Below are 25,308 nucleotides of genomic sequence, written 5' to 3' on the forward strand. Positions count from 1 at the left end.
GGGGGGGGGGAGGCAAGAAGCATCTCACCTGCATTACCAAGTCACTCCATCTGCACTACCAGGTTGCCCCAGAGAGACTGTCAGTTACATTCCTCATGGCACAAATTGCTCTTAAAATAAAGATCCTGTTTATTATTGCAAGACACAGAGTTGGTTTGACTTTGCGCTTTAAGTCTTCGTGTTAAAGGTATTCAGATTCAAGGTATAATATAATGGATAGTGGTTCAAATATTGACATTTGGTGTCTTCTGGTCTGATTGCCAAGGTCATTCTCGAAAAGGGTCACAAAATAAAAGTTTAGCAAGCAGGGCTTAACAATACTAATTTCAAGAGGATAATTCCAGTCACTGGAAAAGACAATAATGCTAGGCAAAGTTGAAGGCAGCAGGACAAGAGGAAGACCCAACAAGATATGGATTGACTCTATAAAGGAAGCCACGCCCTCAATTTGCAAGACCTGAGCAAGGCTGTTAATGATAGGATGTTTTAGAGGGCATTGATTCATAGGGTCGCCATGAGTCGGAAGCTACTTGACGGTACTTAACACACACACCACACACAATTCCAGTTTTAAGAACGCTATACATTCTCCCATTCTGTTTAAACCACTGCTAGGAGAAAGAGGGTCGCCATGAGTCGGAAGTGACTTGACGGCACTTAACACACGCACACACAGGAGAAAGAGGGTTCAATAAAGTATCTGCCAATACTGACCTCAAGAATCCTACCAGGTGCTAACAAGACCTATCAAAAAGTGCAGTACAATGAATGGAGGTCTGAGTTTCTTTTCAAGTTGTCAGTGTGGGAGGCAAAGCCTAGGCTTCTATCTCCACCCACCTAATCGGTACCACTTGCAGGTACATACGAGCAAAGGTGTGCTCAGTCCCAGATAATGAAACGCGTACCTTCATGCTGAGGGGCAGATGCTTATATGGAAGCAGAACACACACACACCAAAGCCACTGAGGTGGCCCAAAGATTGATGGAAAGTGTAAACCTATCTGTTGAAATTCCACTCAAGTCGGTCCTGTTTGGCAGGACCACAGGCAGAAGTTTGTGGCTGATTAATCTTCTTATCAGGTATATATCCATATGGCTCCTCTTTCCACCGGGCCAATGAAAACCAGACTGCAAGGCACCCCAACAACAGCCAGATTTTAATATGCCCAGTTGTAATATGCATCAGAAATTATTGTAACTTGATCACAGTGGGTTGGATCCAAGGTCAGTTTCCATCAATGTAAGATGAGGAGTGATTTCTGCTGATTTTGTGCTCTCGTTGCCATCTCCTGATTTGCCTTATGTGGTGTTCTTGAGGCTCTCCAGTCCTCCAGGAAAAATATTTCAGGGAGCTCCGTGGGCTGCAGAAAGCAGGGTCAGGCAAGAAAGTTCTCCTCCACTGATGTAAGTGCCTTCTGTTGGCAAAAACTGACCTTTGGAACCAGAGCAACTGTATTAAAGAATGGAAGCGATTTGGGTCAAAGCTTGATTAGTTATCATGTTGAGGGACATTCTACCTTACACATATTTTAAGGATCAGGATGCACAGGCAAGCTCGACCGAACTGGCTAAATGTATCTTTTGACACAAATAGGAATGCACATCTGCATCCAGAATCACCCATTGCAACTACACATGGATCTGGCCCACCGAATATAGGACAGATTCCCTAAAAGCAATAGACATGTGCAGGATATAATGGGGTGCACGCCAGGAACTGTTGTTATTTTTGATACTGTTGTTTCCATTGCTACTGAGATAAGCCAATGTCCATTTTTAGGATGGTCTTTTTAGCAGTGAAAACAGCTGTACCCATAAATTATGCATTTGGGTTTATCCCACTGTACACATATAATTTGTTTGGATACTAGCTATAAGATCCAGCAAAACTCAAGTAAATTATACTTTGAACAAAGCATCAATAAAGTCAGTTCTCTTGGGTGTTTGCCTTCTGTGACTCATTTTTTGTGATCAGACCCAAGCGATACAACCATACCCACCCAATCTTAGTGAAAGAAATTTACAGTCTATCAATTTCCAATTCAAACTAAGGCTGGTTTTTCTATGGCACTAGTTTCGAACATTGATTTCTTTCTTTTTTTGCAGGGTACTTAAATGGGCCTTAAGTAAGCTCTGTAATTTCACTTATCCACTTACCTATATTGATTATTAGACCATTTGGACAAATGAACATGTACGTTTTCTTTTTTTCCACATATAACCCTCCATAAATAGCTATGAAAAATTTAATTTCAGGAAATGTCAAAGACACACCATATTTTCCCCCTATTTGATCTTTAATTGAATTTGTTCTGCATGTAAGGCGACCTAACATGAACTCAGCAGATACTTGAACATAACATTCACTTTCCACAAATTTTAAGAAAAGTTTAAACGCTGAAATGTTTATGGAAAATCTGAATGAAAGAATCAGAAATGGAGTCAACTCTAAATTAGTTGTTTCCATTTGCACAAAGTGTGTGTGGATATCTTCCCATTACCTTTATCCTATTAATTCCTTGAAAAATGACAAAAGGGTAGAACCAGCAGGGATCAAAGCTAGTCAAGAAAAACATTTTCCATAACTCTGCCCATTGGCTGTTTCTTGAATAAACACATCTGAAGGCTTAGAAGCATGACAAAGATCTCAAGGTAACATGAGCCCTAGAGGCCAAAGAAAGTCAAATTTAAAGCATCTATCATATTAACAGAACCTTTCTGTTCCCTTTAAAAAAAAAAAAAAAAACTTGGGTGTGTTGCACAATAAGCACAAAACTCTGCACTTCCCAGAACTGCTTTACTGCCAAATGTCAAACTGATGCTCTCCACAGAAGGTCAGATGAATTATTAAACTATAGAAAGGCTATCTCCAGACAAAGCTGGAGAACTTTCAAATGATAACAGAACACACCTTTTACGCTTAAAATTAATGTTAATTCTAGTCCTAGAACAGCCAAGTAGAGTCTCTTTTTTATTTAGCTGGGCAGCTTACCCTAGACTGTTTTTATATTCTAATTTAGTGAGTAGGGGTGGTGTTGTTTTCAAATGTTGTTGAGCTATTTGGCTGTCATTTTGCAATCTTTTGTTTAATATATCTGCAAGCATATACATACATTTGTCTCAATTCAGTGACAGCAGCCCAGATGCTAAGCTTCCACATGCATGGATAGTCCTCAAAGTGGGTTTCCCATATGCACAAAAAGGCACCAGAGCTAAATATCCAGCAACTGGGGTTGTGCAGATCTAATAGAGGATGTGTGATGTCAGTGGGGGACAGAAGCCAAATTCCCATCTCCTTCTTCCTAACAGGTAACTGGCACTACTAAAGCTACCCATGCCAACCTCCTGTTTGTTCGCTACATGTAAGCAGATCCTTGGGAGCATGCATCCCACCCACCACACACAGTAATCTGTGCATTCAGGCCATCCTATATGCACAAGTTTTTTAACAAGTTAAAACAAAATTCCTGGTATCTGACTAGGCATTAGAAGTTGGCATTTTGTGTGCATAGAAAAAGAAAGATGAACAAACTTTTAAAAATATCTAGTAGGTTGACTTAGAGCCAGCAGGGAGAGAACCCAAATTCCCAGAGTCTAGGTGTGACCAAGCTGATGCTATACTTGGGCTCTGCTGTGCCTTCCTACACAGAGATCTTTGCTCTTTTGCTTTGGAATTAGTACCAGTCAGAAGAAATGGCTGGTATTTTGTAGCACTACTAGAACATATTTATTCAAATAGCTGACCTACTTAACCCCGAAAATACACTGGGCAAGGTGACAATAAAATGGAGGCCTGGAATGGATTCAGGCTGTAATCCTCAACGCAGTTTACGGTTGCCAGGTCCCTCTTCACCACCGACAGGAGGTTTTCAGGGCGGAGCCTGAGGAGGGCAGGATTTGGGAGTGGAGGGGCTTCAATGCCATAGAGTCCAATGGCCAGTGGCCATTTTCTGCAGGCAAACTAATCTCTATTGGCTGGAGAACAGTTGTATTAGCAGGAGATCTCCAGCTAGTACCTGGAGGTTGGCAACCCTAACACAATTACTTGACAGTAAGTTCTATTGCAATCAGCGTGATTTAATTCTGAGTAAAGTAATTCTGAGTAAATTCTGAGTCTCTTACTGCATACATACCTGAAAGTAACTCCCCCCACCAGCACTGCAAGGTTTATTTCCAAGCAACAAGCATGGACTCAGGCAGGAATGCAGCTCAGTCCTGACAAATGCTCTAACCTAAACCTACCACTATTTTTGTCTGATGCCAGAAGCCAGGCTAAAGAAGCCTAAACACTATATTCTCCTTCAGAAACATGCATGAGCTTTGGCAAGCCTTCAAGGGGTGTGCCTCTCTTTCTCTATGGACTTTGGACGCAGGATACTTGGGGCTGACAGTTAATGAAAATAAACAGCGGAGGACACAAGAGAGGCCCACCTGGCTTCCTCCCTCTGTTTTCAATGGGCGTTGTGCATAATTCACAGGCAAGTTTGCATCTGCAGCTTGGCTATTCTCAGCTCCTGAGGATTCCAGCCAGCCTTCTCCAGTCTTCTCCCAGCTGGCACACACGCCAGGACCACTTGGCAGGCGGCAGCCACCACCACACACATTTGACAGTGGCATTTTTAGAAACACGGCAGCTATGAACTCACCCTCCCGTTTGGGGACAGCTACTCATTGTGGAAAGCATTTTCCCCTCGTAAGCACATTCCCCCTGTCTTCAAGCTCATTTAAATGTTATTTATATTCTTCTTTCTCCGCATAAAGTCATTCCATTGTCTTTAGATCAATTCAGCTGAAGGCAGGATACAGCGTGCTCTGCTTATGCCAACCATATGTTTGGTGCAGATGTATTTTGCCAGGATAAGGGATGAATGATCTAAGCAACAGCCTTGGCCATCGTATTTATGGCAAGAGGGTGCCAGTTTTTGCCAGCACATATATACTATGTGGCACATAGCAGAAAGGAATCACACAGGACATTTATTTTATGAAATGAGTATGCCTACCAGAATTCTGTGACAGTTCCATGTAGAAAAGAAGATGAGTTGGTTTTTAAACCCTGCTTTTCTCTACCGAAAGGATCAAAGCGGCTTACAATTGCCTTCCCTTCCCCTCCCCATAACAGACACCTTGTGAGGTAGGTGGGGCTGAGAGAGTTCAGAGAGAACTGTGACTAAGGTCACCCAGCAGGCTTCACGTGGAGGAGCAGGGAAACAAACCCAGTTCACCAGAGTAGAGTCTGCCGCTCATGTGGAGGACTGGGGAATCATACCCAGTTCTCTAGATTATAGACTACCATTCTTAACCACTACGGTATGCTTGCACCACACTAGAACTACATGTTGTCCAGTGACTAGAGCATTGGACTTGGTTTGGAGAAAAATGGTTTCAAACCACAGCTCAGCAATGAACCTCCTGGATATGTCCTCAAGACTCTATGTGCTGTGTGCCAAGAAAGCTGGATTCAGAGTCTCATATAAATAATTCAATGTGAACAAATTTGCATATGCTTTCTTCTGTGTCGAATCGAAACAGCAAGGAACTAAGAAGCTGAGGCTTTCACCACTTGCAAGCCCTGCTCAGCAATCTCCTCCCAAACTCACCCCACCTTGTGAAATTCAACAGTCGTCACCCACATATTTGGAATGACTGACTGCTGCATTTGTAAACTATCTTTCTCCAAGAACCCAGAGCTAGGGTTGCCAGCCTCCAGGTACTGATAGCTAATTGGTGATTATTCAAAATAACAGGCAAAATAAAACATTGCAGAACAAAGGTATGGTGTCAATAGAAAGTCCCGAGAAAATATACAAGACTAGCTATTAGCCTTCCGCCTCAATGTACCATGATAGTTTCATCTAGCAATGTGATAGACGCACATCTGCTGTGTTTATGAATTCCCAATAGACAAAGCTTCTGCGAAATGGGATTTGCACCGGGTTCCCATCTCGGGGATTACAATCTTGACCACGAAGGTACCGTGCTCTAACCTGACGCTCAGTGCATGAGACTGGGCGCTTTCTTATCACCCTCAAGCTCGGGCAGACGTGTTCACCTGAAGTATCTGGAAGTTTATCTTGTGTCCTGTTAATTCTCAGAACTTTGAACTTCACTTTGTATATTTTCTCGGGACTTTCTATTGACACCATACCTTTGTTCTGCAATGTTTTATTTTGCCTGTTATTTTGAATAATCACCAATTAGCGATCAGCGCTGTCTTCTGTCTTTCACTAGCCTCCAGGTACTAGCTGGAGATCTGCTATTACAACTGATTTCCTGCGACAGAGATCAGTTCACCTGGAGGAAATGGCCGCCCTGGCAATTGGACTATGTGGCATTGAAGTCTCTCCCCTCCCCAAACTCCACCCTCCTCAGGCTCCGCCCCAAAAACCTCCCACCGGTGGTGAAGAGGGACCTGGCAACCCTACCCAGAGCTATAGTTTTTGGCCTCACCACAACCTGACGAGGTAGGGCTAGGCTGAGAAGGCTCCAGGGCGTGTCCAGAGAGCTTCTTAGCCAAGTAGTAGTTTGATCTTGAGTTTCACATATCCACACCCTACACTCCAGCCCCCCCACCATCACACTACCATTCCCAGCTATCTTGTCAGAAATGTGCATTCAATACTCGAATGAATGAAAGCTGCCATTTCCACAGCACTGAATTCTGCACTTGGGTGACACTGTAAAATATACACAGCCCAGACAGAACTTGTCAGCCTCAGTTCTTGTTAATAAAACAGGAATAATCAGTGCCGACTTAATACACTAAGAGCCCCGTGGCGCAGTGTGGTAAGCTGCAGTACTGCAGTCCAAGCTCTGCTCACTGAGTTCGATCCCAACGGAAGTCAGTTAGCTGGCTCAAGGTTGACTCAGCCTTCCATCCTTCCAAGGTTGGTAAAATGAGTACCCGGTTTGCTGGTGGTAAAGGGAAGATGACTGGGGAAGGCACTGGCAAACCACCCCATAAACAAAGTCTGCCTAGAAAGTGTTGGGATGTGACGTCACCCCATGGGTCAGGAATAACCCGGTGCTTGCAAGGGGACCTTTACCTATCTATACTTAATTCACTGTTAACGACAAATGAGATTAAGCTGGTAAAGGTCCCCTTGTCTGCATGGCAAGATAAATGACATCTTCCATTGCTACTGTGTAGAGCCAGCGCATATTGCCATCTACAGGAATTTTGCTTTAAGACATGATTGTTTTTCTTATGCACACTCGGCCGCTATAAACTAGGATGTGAAAGCTATGTAAAACCTAGTAGTAAAGAGCTACCCTGCGACAACATGAAATCACTTTTCTGCTCCAGATTAATGAATACAGAACCTGCCCCAAGCTACTCAAAAACAGATTTTCAATCTGGGAGGGGGGGGGAATCCTTACCACTGTGTAGCTCCCTTCATTGCAATTACGCATGGGTAAATAATCCATGTTGCGCAATCTTCACTATGCACAATTTGAAACATTGGGTATTAGATTACTCTGAATATAGTGTAAAACAGCTTCTCCTCTATTATTAAAAAAAATATTGAAACTTTCCTTCATTTTTAACAATGATTTAGAAGGCATATTTCCACCCAGTGTTTATATCATTTGTGTATAATTTCAGTAGGAACAATGTTAGTGAAGCATCATTGTAACCCCTCATCTTCCCCTTACCCTTTTCCCCTTGTTTTTTCCTTTATTCGTTTAAAAATTTTATATATATAAAAATGAGATTGTAAGGAGCTAAGAAAAAAAACACAGGAAAGAAAAGGAAAAACATCATCTGGGTGGTAAAAATTATCTAATAAAGGTCCCCTGTGCAAGCACCTGGTCATTCCTGACCCATGGGGTGACGTCACATCCCACCTTTTTCTAGGCAGACTTTAAGGGGTGGTTTGCCGTTGCCTTCCCCAGTCATCTTCCCTTTACCCACAGCAAGCTGGGTACTCATTTTACCTACCTCGGAAGGATGGAAGGCTGATTCAACCTTGAGCCAGCTACCTGAAACCGACTCTCGTCGGAATCGAACTCAGGTTGTGAGCGGAGCTTGGACTGCAGTACTGCAGTTTACCACTCTGCGCCACAGGGCTCCTACAAATTCCTGAGAATTCACTGTTCAGTCCTCTGCCTTTTGTATACCCAGATTTCCTCTCCTCTAAGGAGTCTCAAAGTAGTTTGCAATTGCCTTCCCTTCCCCTCCCCACAACAGGCACCCTGTGAGGTATGTGGGGCTGAGAGAGTTCTGATAGTTCTGATAGTTCTGAGAGAACTGTGACTAGCCCAAGGTCACCCAGCTGGCTTCGTGTGTAGGAGTGGGGAAACAAATCTAGTTCACCAGATTAGCCTCCGCCACTGATGTGGAGTGGGGAATCAAACCCGGTTCTCCAGTTCAGACTCCACTGCTCAGTCTAAACCACTACATCATGCTGGCTCTCAATTGCTATAGACTGACAGTAAAAGATGCATGCACAGAATTAAGCATAGATCATTTGATCTTTGTGAAGCAATGTAGCACTCATATAATCAGAAGCAACAATTTCCAAGGGTCCTTAAAAGTCAGAAAAGGTATCACATGGTGTAGATATTAGTGGTGTAGAGATTAGTGGTGTAGAGATTAGTGATGGGCTATAATTCTGGCACACCTGCTTTACGAAAGCTGGGGGTCTCCTCCAAGTAACAGGTTTCAAATCTATGCCCAGTGCTAATCCAAGATGGAAAGATCAGGGCTCAATTTCAGACCGGGAACATCAGGGACATATCCATGAGAATCCATGTGTAACCATCAGAAATTATTGTATGAAAAGAGAACAGGGTTCAAGATCTGTTAACAGTTCTAGGATATGGAGTCAGACCATTTACTTGACTTTACATAAGACAGCATATTATAACGTCATCATTGTTTTAGGACTGGCAAGATCAAGTGGCACTGAGATTTTATAAAGTTGCAAAAAGTGAATAGGTTCAATTTTTTTTAACCCAGATACGCAGAGGGAAAGAGAAACAAAAGTGTGTTTTTCAGCTACACACAGATGCAATACAGAAAGCAAACATATTTGAACACACTCAAACTTACAGCAATTTCAAGGTAAGAACTATTAGAAAAGACAAAAAATGAGAGGGAAATCATCTTTACAATTTTTGTTTTTAATGAATTCTTTACACCATCAAGCAATAGTATACAAAATGGAGATTTGCACTTCTGTTTTGGTGATTTGGTCATTGCCACTTGAAAAAAATCTCAAAAAAATGCATTAATAGAAGGGGAAAAATTTTTGTTTTTTGACGGGGGTGTGCTGTGAAGTGTTTTAATATTACTTCAAATGCTTTGAATTAAAAAAGTACACTTTGTTTGGTAACAGAAAAGTTCCTTCATATCTCACTTTGGCTTCACCAAGTTTTTTCTGCATTACCAAACCAAATCTTGCAGCACGGTCCATCAACTTCCACTGGTGCACATCTGTAACCAATGCAGAGCTGTGCACATGGAAATTAAATACCCTTAGAGACCTTTCCCCTCTTCCATTCCTCAAGTAGAAGCCCGTTATGCTGAGCATGTGGCAATATGCTTAGTCACTACCTGTAATGAGAGGACTTTCCTTGCCTCTCATAGAAGGATCCAGGGGCCTGCTCTTTCCAGGCCCATACAAGGTGTGTCACATATGCTCCAAGTGAAAGCAGCCAGACAGCATGGATGGGAACAGCCTTGAATAATTGCCACATGGCCTGATACAATGACTACCCTGCCAAGAGTCAATGGTCATTTATGCATGGGAGTTTTACCTGAGGTTCGTTGCTGGCTGGAGCCACACTTTCCAGTTGGGAATCTATGGACCAGCAGTCTCCAAGCTCAAATCTAATCCTGCCCCTTTAAATGCTGCTTTGTAATTGGCTTACTTCACAGTGCTCACTGTGAGAGAAAATCCCCCCAACCCAATTGCCGCATCAAAAAGCATTTTAAGAACAAAAAACAAAGCAATCTGAAAGGGAGGGGTGGGGGAGAAATCCAAGCCTTGGTTTTAAAAAGCCTTTCTTTTGCCCAGAAAGAGCTCCAAGGAAGCAAGAAGCATTTGAATCCCTGCCTCTTTACACGCTGCTTTGTGACTGGCTGTGAGAGAAAGCTAGCTTCTGTGTCCAGTGCTTTACCTTCTGCATAGAGATTTCAGCCGGGCTGAGCTCATGGGAAAGGGAAGAGTTGAGTTAACAGAAAAATGGGAAGACCCGGACATTGCGAGGGGTGGCAGTGAGGTCATTTCTAATGGACGGAAAACTCATGCAGAACTCCAAGGAACAACCGAGTGAGACAGAGGTCGAACGTGAGTCCAAGTACCCATGCATAAATGACCAATGAAGGAGGAGGCGGGGGGTAAGAGGCCCTAGAGTTGTCACTTGGTTCCTCTCGTATGCATTTAGCTGTGCACCGACGAAGAGTTGCACCCATGGGAGGGGATGGTGCATGCCGTTCACGGCTTTGCAACCTCATCCTATACAGCTTACATTGGAAGGGTAATAGAAAAGGAATGAGAAAGTTTCAACAGCATTCTCAGGAATTTACTTTCCTACTCAGGAATCAGAATGAAGCAAAAGAAGCTTCCCAAACACTATTTCCAAAAAAAAATTAAAAAAAAATTGAAAGGACAAGGATACATTCTTGTCAATATCAACTTGATTTGGATTTTGCACTCATCACACCGCTCTTTCACTTCTGGAATTAACTGAAGAAGAATACAAAAGGAAGTATAAAAGAAGCAACAGTAAAATGATGTACGCTTTGCTTCCCTCTTTAATCCATTTTAGACATTTATTTTTACTTAGCATAAGACTCCCTGCTCTGTCCGGATCCAAGCAGAGGTTAGCGGAGGAATGCATCTCAATGCATTTATTGCAGTTTCTTCCCACTCCTCTCATGCCTCGCTTGATTTAGATCAGTGTACCTTCTGAACAGAGGAAGGAAGTGAAACGTATGATCCATGCCCAGATGGGACGAATAGGCTGCCCACCATCCAGATTATAACTGATGCCGGCACTCTTAAGAGCACCTGACCAACCCTTTCCCTCTGCTGGTCTTCCTTCCTTCCTGGCTCTACCTTTAGCTCATTAAGCTCACACAAAGTAAGCTTATTCCATTTGCCTCACATTTCATGCTTCCTCCCTCCCATGGGAATTTCACAAAAAGGGAAACAGTCTCTTCTTCAGGATGTAAAGCACTGTGGCCAAAAACAAAGCCAGAGCGAGGAAGATGAGCAGTTTATCTGTCAGTTCCCTGCGGTTGTATTTTGTAATGAGTTTCCGTCCCAGCTGTATTGTTCCGGACATGGATTTAAATTCCTCGTTTGCATCCAGGATGGTTCGTGAAGAATTGACTGAAAGAGAAAACATACAATTTCAGCTCAAAGCAGCATAATGGCGAGTAACAAAGTAGAGAAGAAATAATTGGCCAAAGTATATTGGGTGTCAATAGTCTGCTCGTCGCTGTACAAAACACAGGGGAAGATCCTATCTTGTGCAAGCAGAATGGTGCTCACAGAAGAAAATGTTCCTGCATCCCCACTCCCTCTGTGGTCTGCTGCTTCTGAGGTTGGCAGACCCCTGGGAGCAATGGGATGAGTTTGCTGTGAGAATAGGGAAATTGGTGGAAATGCCCCCCTTTGTTCTGTTCCTAATTTAAAGGTCAGTGTCATGCCTCTAAATTTAAAAGTGCACATTCCTATGTTTTGACACCCCCACCCCCACCCCCGCAAAAACCCGTGGGAAATAAGGCTAGATTGTGGATAAGGATGAGCATTAACCGTTTTTTTCAGAGGCCCTAGGTGTTTCTGATCGTTTCGATGCGCAACCTGTACTCTGGACAAGAGACCACAGTTAGAACAGAATATGGAGAAACGGAATGGTTTCCAATTGGCAAAGGTGTCAGACAAGGATGTATTTTATCTCCCTATCTCTTCAATCTATATGCAGAACATATAATTAGGAAAGCTGGATTAGATTTAGATGAAGGTGGAGTGAAAATTGGAGGGAGGAACATTAATAATTTGAGATATGCTGATGACACTACATTATTGGCAGAAAATAGTGAAGATTTGAAACAACTACTGCTGAAAGTTAAAAGAGAAAGTGCCAAAGCAGGACTGCAGCTGAACATCAAGAAAACAAAAGTAATGACTACAGGAGAATTACACAACTTTAAGGTTGACAATGAGGAAATTGAAATTGTTCAAGACTTGCTATTCCTTGGCTCCACCATCAACCAAAAGGGAGACTGCAGCCAAGAAATTAGAAGGAGATTGAGACTGGGAAGGGCAGCCATGAAGGAGCTAGAAAAGATTTTGAAGTGTAAGGATGTGACTCTGGCCACCAAGACTAACTAGATTAATTCATGCCATCATATTCTCTATTACTATGTATGGGTGTGAAAGCTGGACAATGAAGAAAGCTGATAGGAAGAAAATAGATTCCTTTGAAATGTGGTGTTGGAGGAGAGTGTTACAGATTCCGTGGACTGCCAAAAAAACAAATCAGTGGGTTATAGATCAAATCAAGCCTGAACTGACCCTAGAAGCTAAAATGACTAAACTGAGGCTGTCGTATTTTGGTCACGTCATGAGACGACAAGAGTCACTGGAAAAGACCATCATGATAGGAAAAGTTGAGGGCAGCAAGAAAAGAGGAAGACCCAACAAGAGATGGATTGACTCAATAAAGGAAGCCACAGCCTTCAATTTGCAAGATCTGAGCAAGGCTGTCAAAGATAGGACATTTTGGAGGACTTTCATTCATAGGGTCGCCATGAGTCGGAAGCGACTTGACGGCACTTAACACACACACACAGGTGTTTTCACCACAAAACCACAAGTTTTCTTCTGGCCTACCAGAGTCGTCTTGATGTTCAGTACATCTCTGAAGTGAACAAGGGGTAATTTTTCCCTTGCTGCAGCTCAGGATTTCAGAATTTTTAAAATTTTTTACAAGATATCCACATACTCATTGTAACTGACACAGTATGTGATCATGTATATTGCACATGATTATCTGTATCAAGTACCAAAAACCTTTATTTATTTGTTTATTTAAACTTTGAGAAAATGGCCCTAAGAGGAACTCCTGCGCAGAGCTTCTGTTCCAAACCTTTCAGTCTCAGCTTCCCATCGATGGGAATATCGGAAGGTACCCCCCCACACACACACACACCCTTCTGCCAGAGAAGGTTATAAGCTTAAGGGAAATAAAAAGAACACCTTAATTAATAGCTTAAGCTTGGAACAGAAATTCAACATAATCAATCGCACTATTGCACAATTCTAAGTTTCCATTTAGAAGACCATTTTGTCTTCTGTCAGGTATATGAAAGATTAATGCTATTTGTTACAGTAAGAGGTAACAGAAGGCTTCCTGGGTCCAAAGTTCGATTATTTATTGCATGTCACAGCAAGGACTTCTTTGACTTTTTGCATAGCAGTAATATTTTAATGGCAGATTAAGTACAGGTGGCCTTTTTCAAGTCAAGTGACCTCTGTGAGCCCGACCTCAGCCAAAGAGGAAGAGCTCTTTAACCAGATGCGAGGGGACAGAACAGCTGCCAAGACGGTCACTTAATAAGAGAAGAAGCACACACTGAGGAGCTGAAGGAAGCCATCAGCCCAGGAGGGAGAAGGAAAAGAGAAAACTGAGTTAGTTAACCCATTCTTTCCATCTCTCCATACAAAGCAAAGGGCACAGTTGATTGCTAAACAATACATGAATAGTTAATTTCAAAAGTAGATCTGATGTATTTTTAGTGGCTAAGAGAAACTTAGAGCCCTGTGGCGCAGAGTGGTAAGATGCAGTACTGCAGTCCAAGCTCTGCTCATGACCTGAGTTCGATCCTGACGGGAGTCGGTTTCAGGTAGCCGGCTCAAGGTTGAGTCAGCCTTCCATCCTTCCGAGGTCGGTAAAATGAGTACTTAGCTTGCTGGGGGTAAAGGGAATATGACTGGGGAAGCCAACGGCAAACCACCCCGTAAACAAAGTCTGCCTAGTAAATGTCGGGATGTGACATCACCCCATGGGTCAGGAATGACCCGGTACTTGCACAGGGGACTACCTTTACCTTTTAAAGAGAAACTTATCAGCACAAGTTCAGTCATTCAAGTCTAAAGCCCAAGGATCTTTTTGAAGAATGCTGAAACATTATTTGGACGAGAATTTCATGACAGGCACTGATGGAGTTTTAAGCTTTTGTGGGTTTTTTTATGCCATTCATTGTCACTTAGCAATAGTATGGCCCTAAAATGTGTTGTAATTAGCCCAGAGCCCCTAGGATTAGATAGGTTAGAAAAAGAATTAAAACAAACGTGTATTAGTAAGATATAGGGTTTGAACCATCTTGTTTACTATTCGTAATGAAGCAAGATGGAGGAATGGGTAAAAAGAACAAATGCTGGTCAAACTCTGAAAAAACCTATTCTAACCTGTCCTACATTTCCTGGTGGCCCTTCACATGCACACATTTATAAGCCATCTTTGCACTGATTTCTATGACTTAAGCTATGACGTTTCTACTGCACTTTAACCCCCCTCTCCAATCTAACCTACAAAAACTTTTGGTTTTAATGTTTCAAAGTGGATTTTCTATATCATCCAGTGACTATTAACGAACATATTTTCCTTTCTCTACCAATTCAAAATGAGTGATGGCAAGGCCTCACTGGCCTGGAGGGCATATGCCAAGTGAACTGAGCCTACACCCTAAAGCTCTCCCAGCCCAGAATCCTCTGCAGTCTGACTGACCAACTTCGCCTCATTTCAGTCAGGCTTATACAGGCCACAGAATATGGGATGGATTTGCCTCACGAGGGTCCTTAACCCCCTCCACCCCTCCAGAAAATTAAGATGTTTTCACCTCACACACTTGGAAGTGAGCTCCATAGATATTGAGACTTTATCTACAAAACATGCCTGTACCCAATGTTAAGCTTCCCAGACTATACCATGGTCATGCCAAATTGTTCTACTCCCTCTGCCTTTGAAGGACACCCTAGGGATGAAAAGTCATTCCTCTTACCAACACGTTTCCCTGGCCTTATTGATACAATGGCAAATAGCCACTCCATAGATAACAGATGATGCTTTACTCACCTAGGGTCTGCATAGCCTCCTCACTTTGCTGGACTTGCTGAGACATCATCCTGCTAATACCCATCAAGTTCTCAGTGATGTTACTGGCCCCCTCGGCCAAGCTCTCCTTAGTAGTTTTTCTAAAAATGAACAGAAAACAAGCTAGCACAAAACAGATCTATATTCCCAATTAGTTAGGATACTCCAAAAGCCATGGGGAACACAAAGATGGTGCCAACCGAAGCAGCATGCAGAGAGCAAGCGCGGGGAATGGTAAGGAAGACCAGCTGCTTGGGTCTCTACAAGCTTGTCCAAACTGTTTTACAAATGATGATAGAAGGAAGAGTAAAAGCCAAGCGGGTGAGTGAACTGGACCAAGGATGAAGCTTTAAAGTAGAGCTTAACAGTTAGCAGTCTGGGAAGTCTGAAGGTATAACATTTGGTAACCGAACTGTCCAGTTACAAAGGAATGATTATGTTCCCCTTTACCTCCTGGCACTGTCCTTGTAGAAGTAAGGTTCATTTTAAAAAATCTACTTTTGTACAATCAGCACCAAGTTAAAGGTTATATAAGTAATAAATATTGTAATGGGAGCCAATGTGGTACAGTTGTTAGACTGACACACTAGGACCAAACAGACCAGGTTTCAAATCCCTACTCAGCCACAAAAGCACAATGAGCTACTCGCTTTGCCTTCATTAGGTAGTTGAGAGAGAAAAATGGAGGACGGGAGAATTATGTAAGCCACCCTGAGCTCACTGAGTTAAACGTGATGGAGATTATTATTACCTTTGTCTTAGAGGGTCTCCTCCTCGCAATAATTCATCTTTCTCAGCATTGTCAATGGCAATTTTGCAAGCCAGATTTGCCTTCCTCCATGCTGCCTGATTGCTGAAACCATTAATATACCATGATTTAGAACAAGGGGGACTAGGCAGAAACACCTTCAAAGACTGTATTAAACAGGGAGCAACTGAGATAACTGAAGACACGTGTATGCATAATCCATTATTATGTCACATGATAATCAATAATTACGATGACCGCATGCACTGCAACTGTATTAACTGCTACATAGTGCATAGTGCAGTTTTATTGGTTAGAATTGACAGGTTTCAGAAGCCATATTCAAAGGAACACTAGTACGGGGCAAAGGCAAGGTGCACAGCATATATGGAAAAGCAAAAGGAGATAACTGGTAACCTAGGCAACCCCCCTCCCAGAGGCAGGAAGGAGTACTTGGCGATTCCCACAGTATGGGAATCTATGAAGACTAAACACGGGACAGAACAGCACAACAGCACCTGGGAGCAACACAATCGCACTACCGCATACCATCCTCCTGGCTTGCTCCTGACATTGATCAACAATAAGTCATCCGCAAATGCTCTCATTTTAGATTCATGTTTGTTTATCTTCAGACCACGAATAGCATCTGTGTCCAGTATTTTACAACATACAGTTTCTAGGACTAAAATAAAGAGCAAAGGAGAAAGCAAGCAACCTTGTCTAATTCCTTTCCGTATTTCACAGTTATTGGATATTGACTCGTTCACTAAAATGTTGGCTTTCTGGGTCGTGTATATAGCATTCATTCCAGTTCGAAATCTATCTCCAAAGTTCATTTTTTCCTAAACTTTTTTCATGTACTCCCAAGAAACCATATCGAAAGCTTTCTCCGCATCTAAAAAAATAAAAGCAGCTTTATGTTGATTATTATGTTCGTAATATTCCATTGCATCAAGTAAAACTCTAAGGTTAACTTTTATCTGTCTTCAAGGAACAAATCCCGCCTGATTTTCATGAATTAAATTTATAATAAATTGTTTAAGTCTATTCGATAATACAGAGGCATAAATTTTATAATCCATATTCAATAGAGAAATGGGCCTGTAGTTGGTTACTTTTTCTGGATCTCTTCCTGTTTTATGAATTAGCGATATAAAAGCATTAGTCCATGTCTCTGGGGAGGATCCCGTATCTAGTATAGTATTGCAGACCGTCATAAAAGGATTTACTAAAAAATCTTTAAATAACTTGTAAAACATAGCCGTAATCCCATCTGGGCTGGGTGTCTTATCCGTTTTTTCTCTTGCTATTGCTCCTTCTAGTTCTTCTTTTGTTATTGGAGCATCCATAGTTTTTTGTTGGTCAAAAGATAGTTTAATAATATTTATTAATTTTAGATATCCATTTTTTTCTGAAATATTGTCTCTTTGGTACAATTTTGTATAAAAAGATGTAAATTTTTTCTGTTTATCAGTTGTTGTATAAACCGGACCTTTTGCTGTCTGTATTTTCCCAATAATCTTCCTTTGCACAGTCTCTCTTAATTGACTAGCCAAAAGTTTACCTGGGCAACTTGCATGTTCAAAATATCTTTGCTTCACATATTTCATGTTCTTGTTCATTTCCTCAGTGAACGCTAAATTAAGCTGGTGTTTAACCAGTTTTATCTTTAACAAAATGTCTTTCGTCTGGGAATCTCGGGTTTCTAAAATCAGTTGTTGCTCTAAGTTTTGTAACTCCCAGAGTATCTCATTTGTTTGCTGTAGTTGTTTCTTCTTCCATGCGGTATTTTTCTGAATCATAAAGCCCCTTATTACCGCCTTAAAAGCATCCCAAATTATATTTAAATCAGTTTCACCATTCATGTTTATCTCAAAGAAGTCTTTAATTAACGTACATAATTCAGATTTTATTTTTACATCTCTCAAAAGTCTATGATTTAATGTCCATCTAAATGCTTGTCTGTCATTCCATTCAAAAGAGACCGGATTATGATCTGAGAAAGTTCTTGGTATTATATGTACCTTTCGCAGTTGTGTAAAGATAACTTACTTGCCCATATCATATCTATACGGGAGTGTGATTCATGTCTTGCTGAAAAAAAGGTATATTCCCTTGCTCATATATTCATTGTTCTCCAAATGTCTTGAATTTTAAATTCCTCAATGATTTGAAAAAAAGTCTTAGGAAGGAAGTCTTCCTTGTCATCTTTAGCTTTTGTCTTTTTATCAATCAGTGTCTATAACTCCATTGAAATCACCCATTAACAATACCTGTTCTTCAGCATGAACATCATGAAATTGTTTATAAAATTGTGCTTTTCCTTCATTGGGTGCATAGATCCCTACCACCAATGTCTTTTGACCTAATATTTTAGTTCTAATTATAAGTATTCTGCCTTCCTCATCTTTATATACAAGTTCAGGAGTCATTGAGGCGTGCGCATAGATAACTACTCCTTTGGTCTTTGTTTTAGATGAAGAAATAAAGGCACTGGTTCTTGTAGGTTATCCAGGCTGTGTGACCGTGGTCTTGGTATTTTCTTTCCTGACGTTTCGCCAGCAGCTGTGGCAGGCATCTTCAGAGGAGTAACACTGAAGGATAGTGTCTCTCAGTGTCAAGTGTGTAGGAAGAGTAATATATAGTCAGAAAGGGGGGGGGGTTGAGCTGAATCATTGTCCTGCAAAAAGTATCAAAGGTAATGTGCTAATGAGGGTGTGGTATGTTAGCACATTATTTTGATACTTACAGGACACCTTTCAATAGGTGCCGCTTTATTCTGTGATAAGGTGGCACCTACACTGACGTGGGGTCACACTGGCCCCTAAATAGCTTCAGCCCTCCCCCTTTAGGACTGCAGCCATAATGTTTTGATAAAACTGTATTGTGCCCTGTATTATGTATGACTTTTAGAAAAATCTATTATCTAAGCATACATCTTAAAAGATATGGCTGACAAACGACACTCACCACTCAACTTACCTGAGCATTTGCTTTTTATGGTTCTCTACTTCTAGAAGCAAAGTTTGCTTTTCTGATTCTCTATCTTGTTCCTTAGCCATCTGTTCAAGCTCCTAAGCACACCCAGAATCAAAATTTAGATTATTTTAAATATTTTGAATCACTTCTGTGCACACTTCTCAAAGGAGTCAACCTGATTAGCACTACTCAGCCACAGAAAACTAGTTTTATTCATCATAAAAGGCTGGTCATCTACCAGAATAAATCCCAGTTCAAGAATAATTTCTTGTGTTAAATATCAAGTATTATATGCACGGTCAAATGAATGTCATCTTTAAATGAGTGGAATAAGGTGATTCAGTAGAGGCATGATCTTTCACATGTAAGCATACACTACATAAGCTGTTAGCATTCTAAAATATATGAATTTCTTATCCAGAATTCAGTATAGCTGCTTCCTTTGTTTTGCAAAGACTGTGAGTAAGAAGCTTAGAAATTTTAGTTCATTCTTAAATCCAGTTTAAATAGATTATGAATGTAGTGTATGCTCATATATTTTAGCTGCCTTTTATCTATGTTAGTGCTTTCTACATTTTTCTAATAACTTTTTATCTATCATCTAATGAATTATTACATTATTTTAAAATATTTTAAAACTAAAACACTGAGTGATTACTGGCTAGGGAACACAAGATTTTCACACTAAACCTGGAATAAATAAATAAACTTCTGATCTCCCCTTCAAGTCAGAACACTGGGTCCTGTGTAAAGTGAATGTTAGAAGTAATATTCACTTACTGTGCAGTAATATGATTGTCAGTATTTAATGTGCTACTTTAATTCAGCCAAAGAGACTTTTCATTTCCATGTGGCTGTTTTAATGCAATACCCCTTCATAAACAGGTCTGTTAGACTGCCTTAGTGTAGTGTCACAAATTGTAGAAAAAAAAGAAAAAAAGAAATATTCAAAACAGATAAAAAGAAATATTTTTTCACACAACGCATAGTTAAATTGTGGAACTCCCTGCCCCAGGATGTGGTGATGGCTGCCAGCTTGGAGGGCTTTAAGAGGGGAGTGGATATATTCATGGAGGAGAGGGGTATTCATGGCTATTAGTTAGAATGGATACTAGTCATGCAGCATACCTATTCTCTCTAGTATCAGAGGAGCATGCTTATTATTTTGGGTGTGGTGGAACACAGGCAAGATGGTGCTGCTGCACTCGTCTTGTTTGTGGCTTCCTAGAGGCACCTGGTTGGCCACTGTGTGAACAGACTGCTGGACTTGATGGGCCTTGGTATGATCCACCAGGGCCTTTCTTATGTTCTTATGTTAAATACACTGTTGATTAATGTGAAATGGGTAATGTGAAATGGGTATTATTGATACTCCTGTCAGGTATACTGCTGAACTCCAAATGACATATTGCTGACTTTCACTGTGGCCAATCATCAACAAAATCCTCATTTATCTTGTTTTATCAATATTCCTCACCTGTATTCTAAGCCGCACCTGCTGGAATTTTTCCTTTACTTTTGCATTCAGTTCTGTAAGTGTACTTACAGGGCCCATGCAGTCCCGGATATCCTGAAATAACAAGCAACATACAGAACAAATGCATTTGTGTACTGAAGTTCTTTTAGATTGTGTATTACCAGATTGATCCTCAAAGTGTAGTTTCACTCTCTTAGTGTTCACCAAGCCAACAGAGCATTTAAATGAACAAACTATTATTCTATTAATGAAAAGAAAATGTTTGTTAAAAAGCAATAGCCACCACTAGGGTGGTTGACAGTGAGAGCACACCCATGTTTTCTACAACCAATGTAGAATTAATGCTAAAGCTTGTTCTTATGTCAAAAAGCTTATACAAAGAATGCGCTTCCATGTAGGAGATGACATGTTTACATACATGCAGGTATATCAATCACTGTATTTAAATTTACTTTGAAACCACATAGCCGATCACTTCTTAGAAGCATGTAAGTACACAGCAGTTTACATACATTGACTTCAATGGACTCTGTAGAGAGAAACTCTGCTTAGATTGCACTGTAAGTATCATGGAAGAGCTTTTCCCGTATGATTTTAGTACTGTGTGTACTGGTCCCTCTTTATTCCTACATTTAAGGAAGCTTGGCTCTAGTCTTAAGAATTGAACTGACTGGGGAAAGAAAGAGAAGAGGGAGCCTCTATTTTACTACACTGCCTTTCACAAAACTGTCAGTTTCAGTAGGAGTAACTTGATGCACTCAGTCCCCAAGCCCAATAAGTTGTGGTCATGCCATAGAATGCCCTGTTAGGGACACATAAGACAAACCTTTTCCCCCAGAAATAAATGGACAGCGCTGAAAAGATACGGTGCAGCAGCGTTTGTGTCTGTCCTTGCTGGCCGCAGGAGCGGGCAGAAGGAGCAGAACTCAAACAAGGGGCAGAAGCATACAATGGGCAGAAAACATCTCGGGGGGCCTTACCCCCCGCGTGTGATCTTCGTACCCAATAACACTCAAGGGGCGGTGGTGGAAGCAGACCAGGAACACACCAACCCCCAAGGTGCAAGCATAGTTGCCACATCAGCACCCCAAGAGGGTGCACAGGAGGGGGAGGTTTCACCCCCAGTAGGGTGGCGCAGCGTGTGAGCACTTGTCCCACGACAATCCCATAAGCAACATCCAGAGACAAATAGTCCAAAAGAGAGTTGATTTATTGGAAGATGCACAGGTTTACAGCAGCTAAGAGTCGAGCTGGCACTAATGAGAACTACAAGCACGGAACAGGGCATATATCGAAAGCACAGAACAATTCAGGCTGCCATGGCAACCCTCCCCCCATTGGGGTCAGACTCCCACAGAGTCCAGAGTCAAAATATACAGTCGGCAGTTGTTAGAGCTGACCTTGGCCGGCACCTGGAGAAAGCACAACATCCTCTGCCAGACCTTGCCGGGCATTCTCTGCACACTGGACCAGGCTGGGCCTGACACAGCGGCGGAAGCCTCTCCCCTGTTTTGCGAACCCACGATCTGGCCCCGACAGCTGAGAGGAGCCCGGCAGGGGGGGCCGACCGAATACGAACGAACCGGGGCAAAAGGGACGCGTGACGACCAAGCCCCCCCCCCCCCACACACACACCACTACTCTCACGGCAGCAGCTGAAAGGAGGGTCGTCTGTCCCACTGCAAAGATACGGGGCGGCGTGGGGGGGGGGAAAGGGTCTCGAGCCACATGTTATTTACTGACCGGAAGGGGGAGAGAAAGAGGGGCGGCCGTACCTGCACTGCCGCTTTAATCTCGAGGTCAAATTTTACAATCTCCTGGTTGCAAACGCGGACCGGCACGTCAGCGGCGGCCGCCATCTTGACACCAACTACGGCAAGCCGAGAGCAAATTTCGGCACGCCCGCTTCTCCGCAAGAGCGCGAGGCAGAGCCGATGGCGTCATTCCCAGGCAGGCAGGCAGGCAGGCAGGCAGGCGGGGGAGGGGCGGAGGTCTTCCCTCGTGGAACCTGGAATGCGGGGTGGAGGTGGGGAGGACTGAGCGAGGGGGCTCCTCTGGCTGAGCCTCAAGCCACGTAAGCATCATCAAGCTCCATGAGGGGGATGCTGTGGCTCCCGAAAGCTCCTACCCTACCAGAAAATATTTTTGTGAGTCGTTAAGGTGCTACTGGACTCTGGCCCTTTTTGACTACGGAGGTTTTATGTTTGTTTGTTTGTTTACTTTATTTATACCCCACCTTTCTCGCCGAGTCTCAGGCAGATCACGTGGCGTCAAACCACATAATCGCATAGCGTGGAGATTTAATGAACTGGGATTACAAACGTTAGAAACAGTGCAAAAAAAAAAGTTATCAGATGTGATATGTCAAGCAATGCAGAAAACAGAGTTAGACAAGTAGAAAGCAAAAAAAAAAGGGGGGGGTTTCTTTTCCTATGTACAGAGTAAGAATAAGTAGAAAAGGGCCAGAGTCCAGTAGCACCTTAAAGACGAACAAAAAATATTTTCTGGCAGGGTAGGAGCTTTCCGGAGCCACGGCTGGGATCTGAAGAAGTGTGCTGTGGCTCCCGAAAGCTCCTACCCTGCCAGAAAATATTGTTGTGAGTCTTGAAGGTGCTCCTGGACTCTGACCCTTTTCTACTACAGCAGACAGACTAACACGGCGACCCACTGAGAGTAAGAATAAGGACGTGATAAGTCCATTGCGGAGACCGGAAAGTGAAATTGTAACAGGAGGTGAAAGAGGGCAGAACTGCTCAATTCCTACTTTCCCTCCGTCTTTTCTTGAGAGGGCAACGGTGCTCGACATGGCATAAGCAGGACACGTGATGAGGGAAGGAGGTTGCAGCCTAGGATTGTTGCTAATTCTGCAGCAGGAGGAATTGGATTCTCCATCTAACCACACCTGAAGGATTGAGCCAGCAAAATTACCTCACCCCAGCAGAGGCAGACTGGTGAGGCCAGTGAATCATGAAAAAGCCACCTGGCAGTCGCTTGGGGGGGGGGGTCTTCAGGCTCCCAGGAGCTTTATTTATTTATAATTGATCACTAGTGCACCCTAGTATATTGCTTGGGAAATACTGCAGTATCTTGCCTTTGTTCTACAGAAAGAGGCCAGGGTAGAGACAGTAACCTTTCTCCCTTTTTGCACCCTAACAAAGAAGCCTTGTAGTGGCTGAAAAAAAATAATGGTGCTGTCTTTGTCAGATACGTGGTATTTCTGCCAACATAAACTATTACACAAGGGCATAAATCATTAAATTGTAAACAGTAAGGATTTTAGCTGTTTGTCCAGAGCCTGTGTGGAACGCTATCCCATATATATGAGATCAAAAATAGTTACATGTAAAAAGTAATGTTTAATGTGAAGGAACTGTACTTTGTTAGGGAAAGTACAAAGTATGTAGATCTCTGGACAGACTACACGAGAACTGATGTTACCAAGGGAGTGGTCTTCGGTCTCTGGTTTTCAGTGAGCCTCTCTTATCTTTATATAGGACAAGATGTTTCAAAATTACTGGTTAATTAGTGGTTTATCCACTTTCATTGGCCTCTCAGGACTCGGTGAACTTTAATTGGCTGAAGAGTCTGGTGGGAGAGGATAAAAGGTCAGCCCGTTATACAAGGGCCGGTATAGTTGAGTTTACATACAAAGGTCACATAATGTACTTCTTACTTTCCGAGGTCTTTTCTTCCTAGTGTGTGATATTTCTCAGGAAAGCTGTTGTATTTGCCCCATAGTTTACAATTTGCTGCTGTATATCCTTGTGTTAAGACTGACTTGGCAGAAGTATCATGTTTCAGGTATTTGATGAAGTGGGTGTTATCCCAATAAATCAATTAGCCTTGAAGGTACCAAAAGATTCTTTTAACTTTTGCTGTGACAGACTAACATGGCTACTTCTCTGATGGTAACACACATTTTCTATAGCTGGAACGTATGCTGAAGCAGCATGGTGTGGTGTTTAGTTTTGCGAGAACAAGGTACTAAAAGTATAGACCCAAGCTGTTGACTTTGCATGCTGCCCCTTTCTCTGCTGTTTCCCACCTGCTTTTAAAAGGCAAAACAAACAGGGTGCCTGAGGAAACAGCCAAGATATTGAACACAATCTAAATTTTTTCAGAAGCTTTAAAAATATTTTATACAGATGCCAAATGGAAGTTATACAATCCAAAAGACTTAAGTAAACAGAGACTGACACTTTCTTCATACTCATACAGTTCTTCTGCTATCACATTCCCCCAAAGTGCTTTCTAACTGTAGTGAGATAGACAAAGTATATATGTTGGCTAATGAGTTTAAGGTACAATCACATCTCACAGTACTAGTATACAAAGAATGTCAAGAGTTACTTGAACCTAACAGAACTGCTATAATGCTTATGGTTGCCAGCTCCAGATTGGGAAATACCTGGAGATTTTGGGGGTGGAGCCTGAGGAGGGTGGGGTTTGGAGAGGGGAGGGACTTCAGTGCCATAGAGTCCAATCGCTAAAGCTAAAAGTCCAGGGGAATTGATCTCTGTCGCCTGGAGGTCAGTTGTAATAGCGGGAGATCTCCAGCCCCCTCCTGGAGGTTGACAACCCGAATAATGCTTCCTGGGTTTACTTATGTTATTCAAAATTAGTGATTTTACTACTTGGACCCTGCCTTTCTGAACCAAGATGGCTCAACTATTAATGGGGGGAAAACATGAAATGGCTAATTTTATCTCAATTAAAAGTAGTGCTTGCTACAGCTCTTGATATTAGGCATGCATTTTAAGAGTAGGGGCAAAATTAATTATGAATCTACTCAAGGAAGATGCTATTTTCCATCCTCCACTCAGCTAAAATAGTACAAATGAAGTCTATATTTCCAATTCTCCTACCCTTTATAAAAACTCCATGAAGGGACCGTTTCTGTAAGAGCAAATGCATATGGACCTTAGCCACTGCTCAGTGTAACACACACAGTGAAATACGGTCAGTCAGGTCAAATAACGATATAAATAGT

General features: G+C 42.2%; 1 protein-coding gene across 1 annotated transcript; it reads right to left on the reverse strand.

Moving 5' to 3' along the window:
• Window positions 1-11,123: 11,123 nt before the first annotated feature.
• On the reverse strand, window positions 11,124-22,187 carry BNIP1 (BCL2 interacting protein 1). Its single transcript, XM_056862232.1, has 6 exons — window positions 22,094-22,187; window positions 20,319-20,411; window positions 18,845-18,936; window positions 15,863-15,964; window positions 15,094-15,212; window positions 11,124-11,342 (listed from the first exon to the last, which is right to left on the reverse strand). Exons 1-6 carry the CDS (start codon window positions 22,175-22,177, stop codon window positions 11,146-11,148), a joined length of 687 nt encoding a protein of 228 aa, XP_056718210.1. The 5' UTR covers window positions 22,178-22,187; the 3' UTR covers window positions 11,124-11,145.
• Between the last annotated feature and the right edge of the window lie 3,121 nt (window positions 22,188-25,308).

Source organism: Euleptes europaea, chromosome 1, assembly GCF_029931775.1.
Source record: "Euleptes europaea isolate rEulEur1 chromosome 1, rEulEur1.hap1, whole genome shotgun sequence".
In the NCBI taxonomy this organism is placed as follows: domain Eukaryota; kingdom Metazoa; phylum Chordata; class Lepidosauria; order Squamata; family Sphaerodactylidae; genus Euleptes; species Euleptes europaea.

Coding starts and splice junctions, on each gene's coding strand:
- BNIP1 (XM_056862232.1), bottom strand. CDS start 22,177: ATGGCGGCCGCCGCTGACGTGCCGGTCCGCGTTTGCAACCAGGAGATT. Junction 18,937..20,318: donor AGGTGCGGCTTAGAATACAG/GTGAGGAATATT, acceptor GGGTGTGCTTAG/GAGCTTGAACAGATGGCTAA. Junction 15,965..18,844: donor CATAAAAAGCAAATGCTCAG/GTAAGTTGAGTG, acceptor TAATGGTTTCAG/CAATCAGGCAGCATGGAGGA.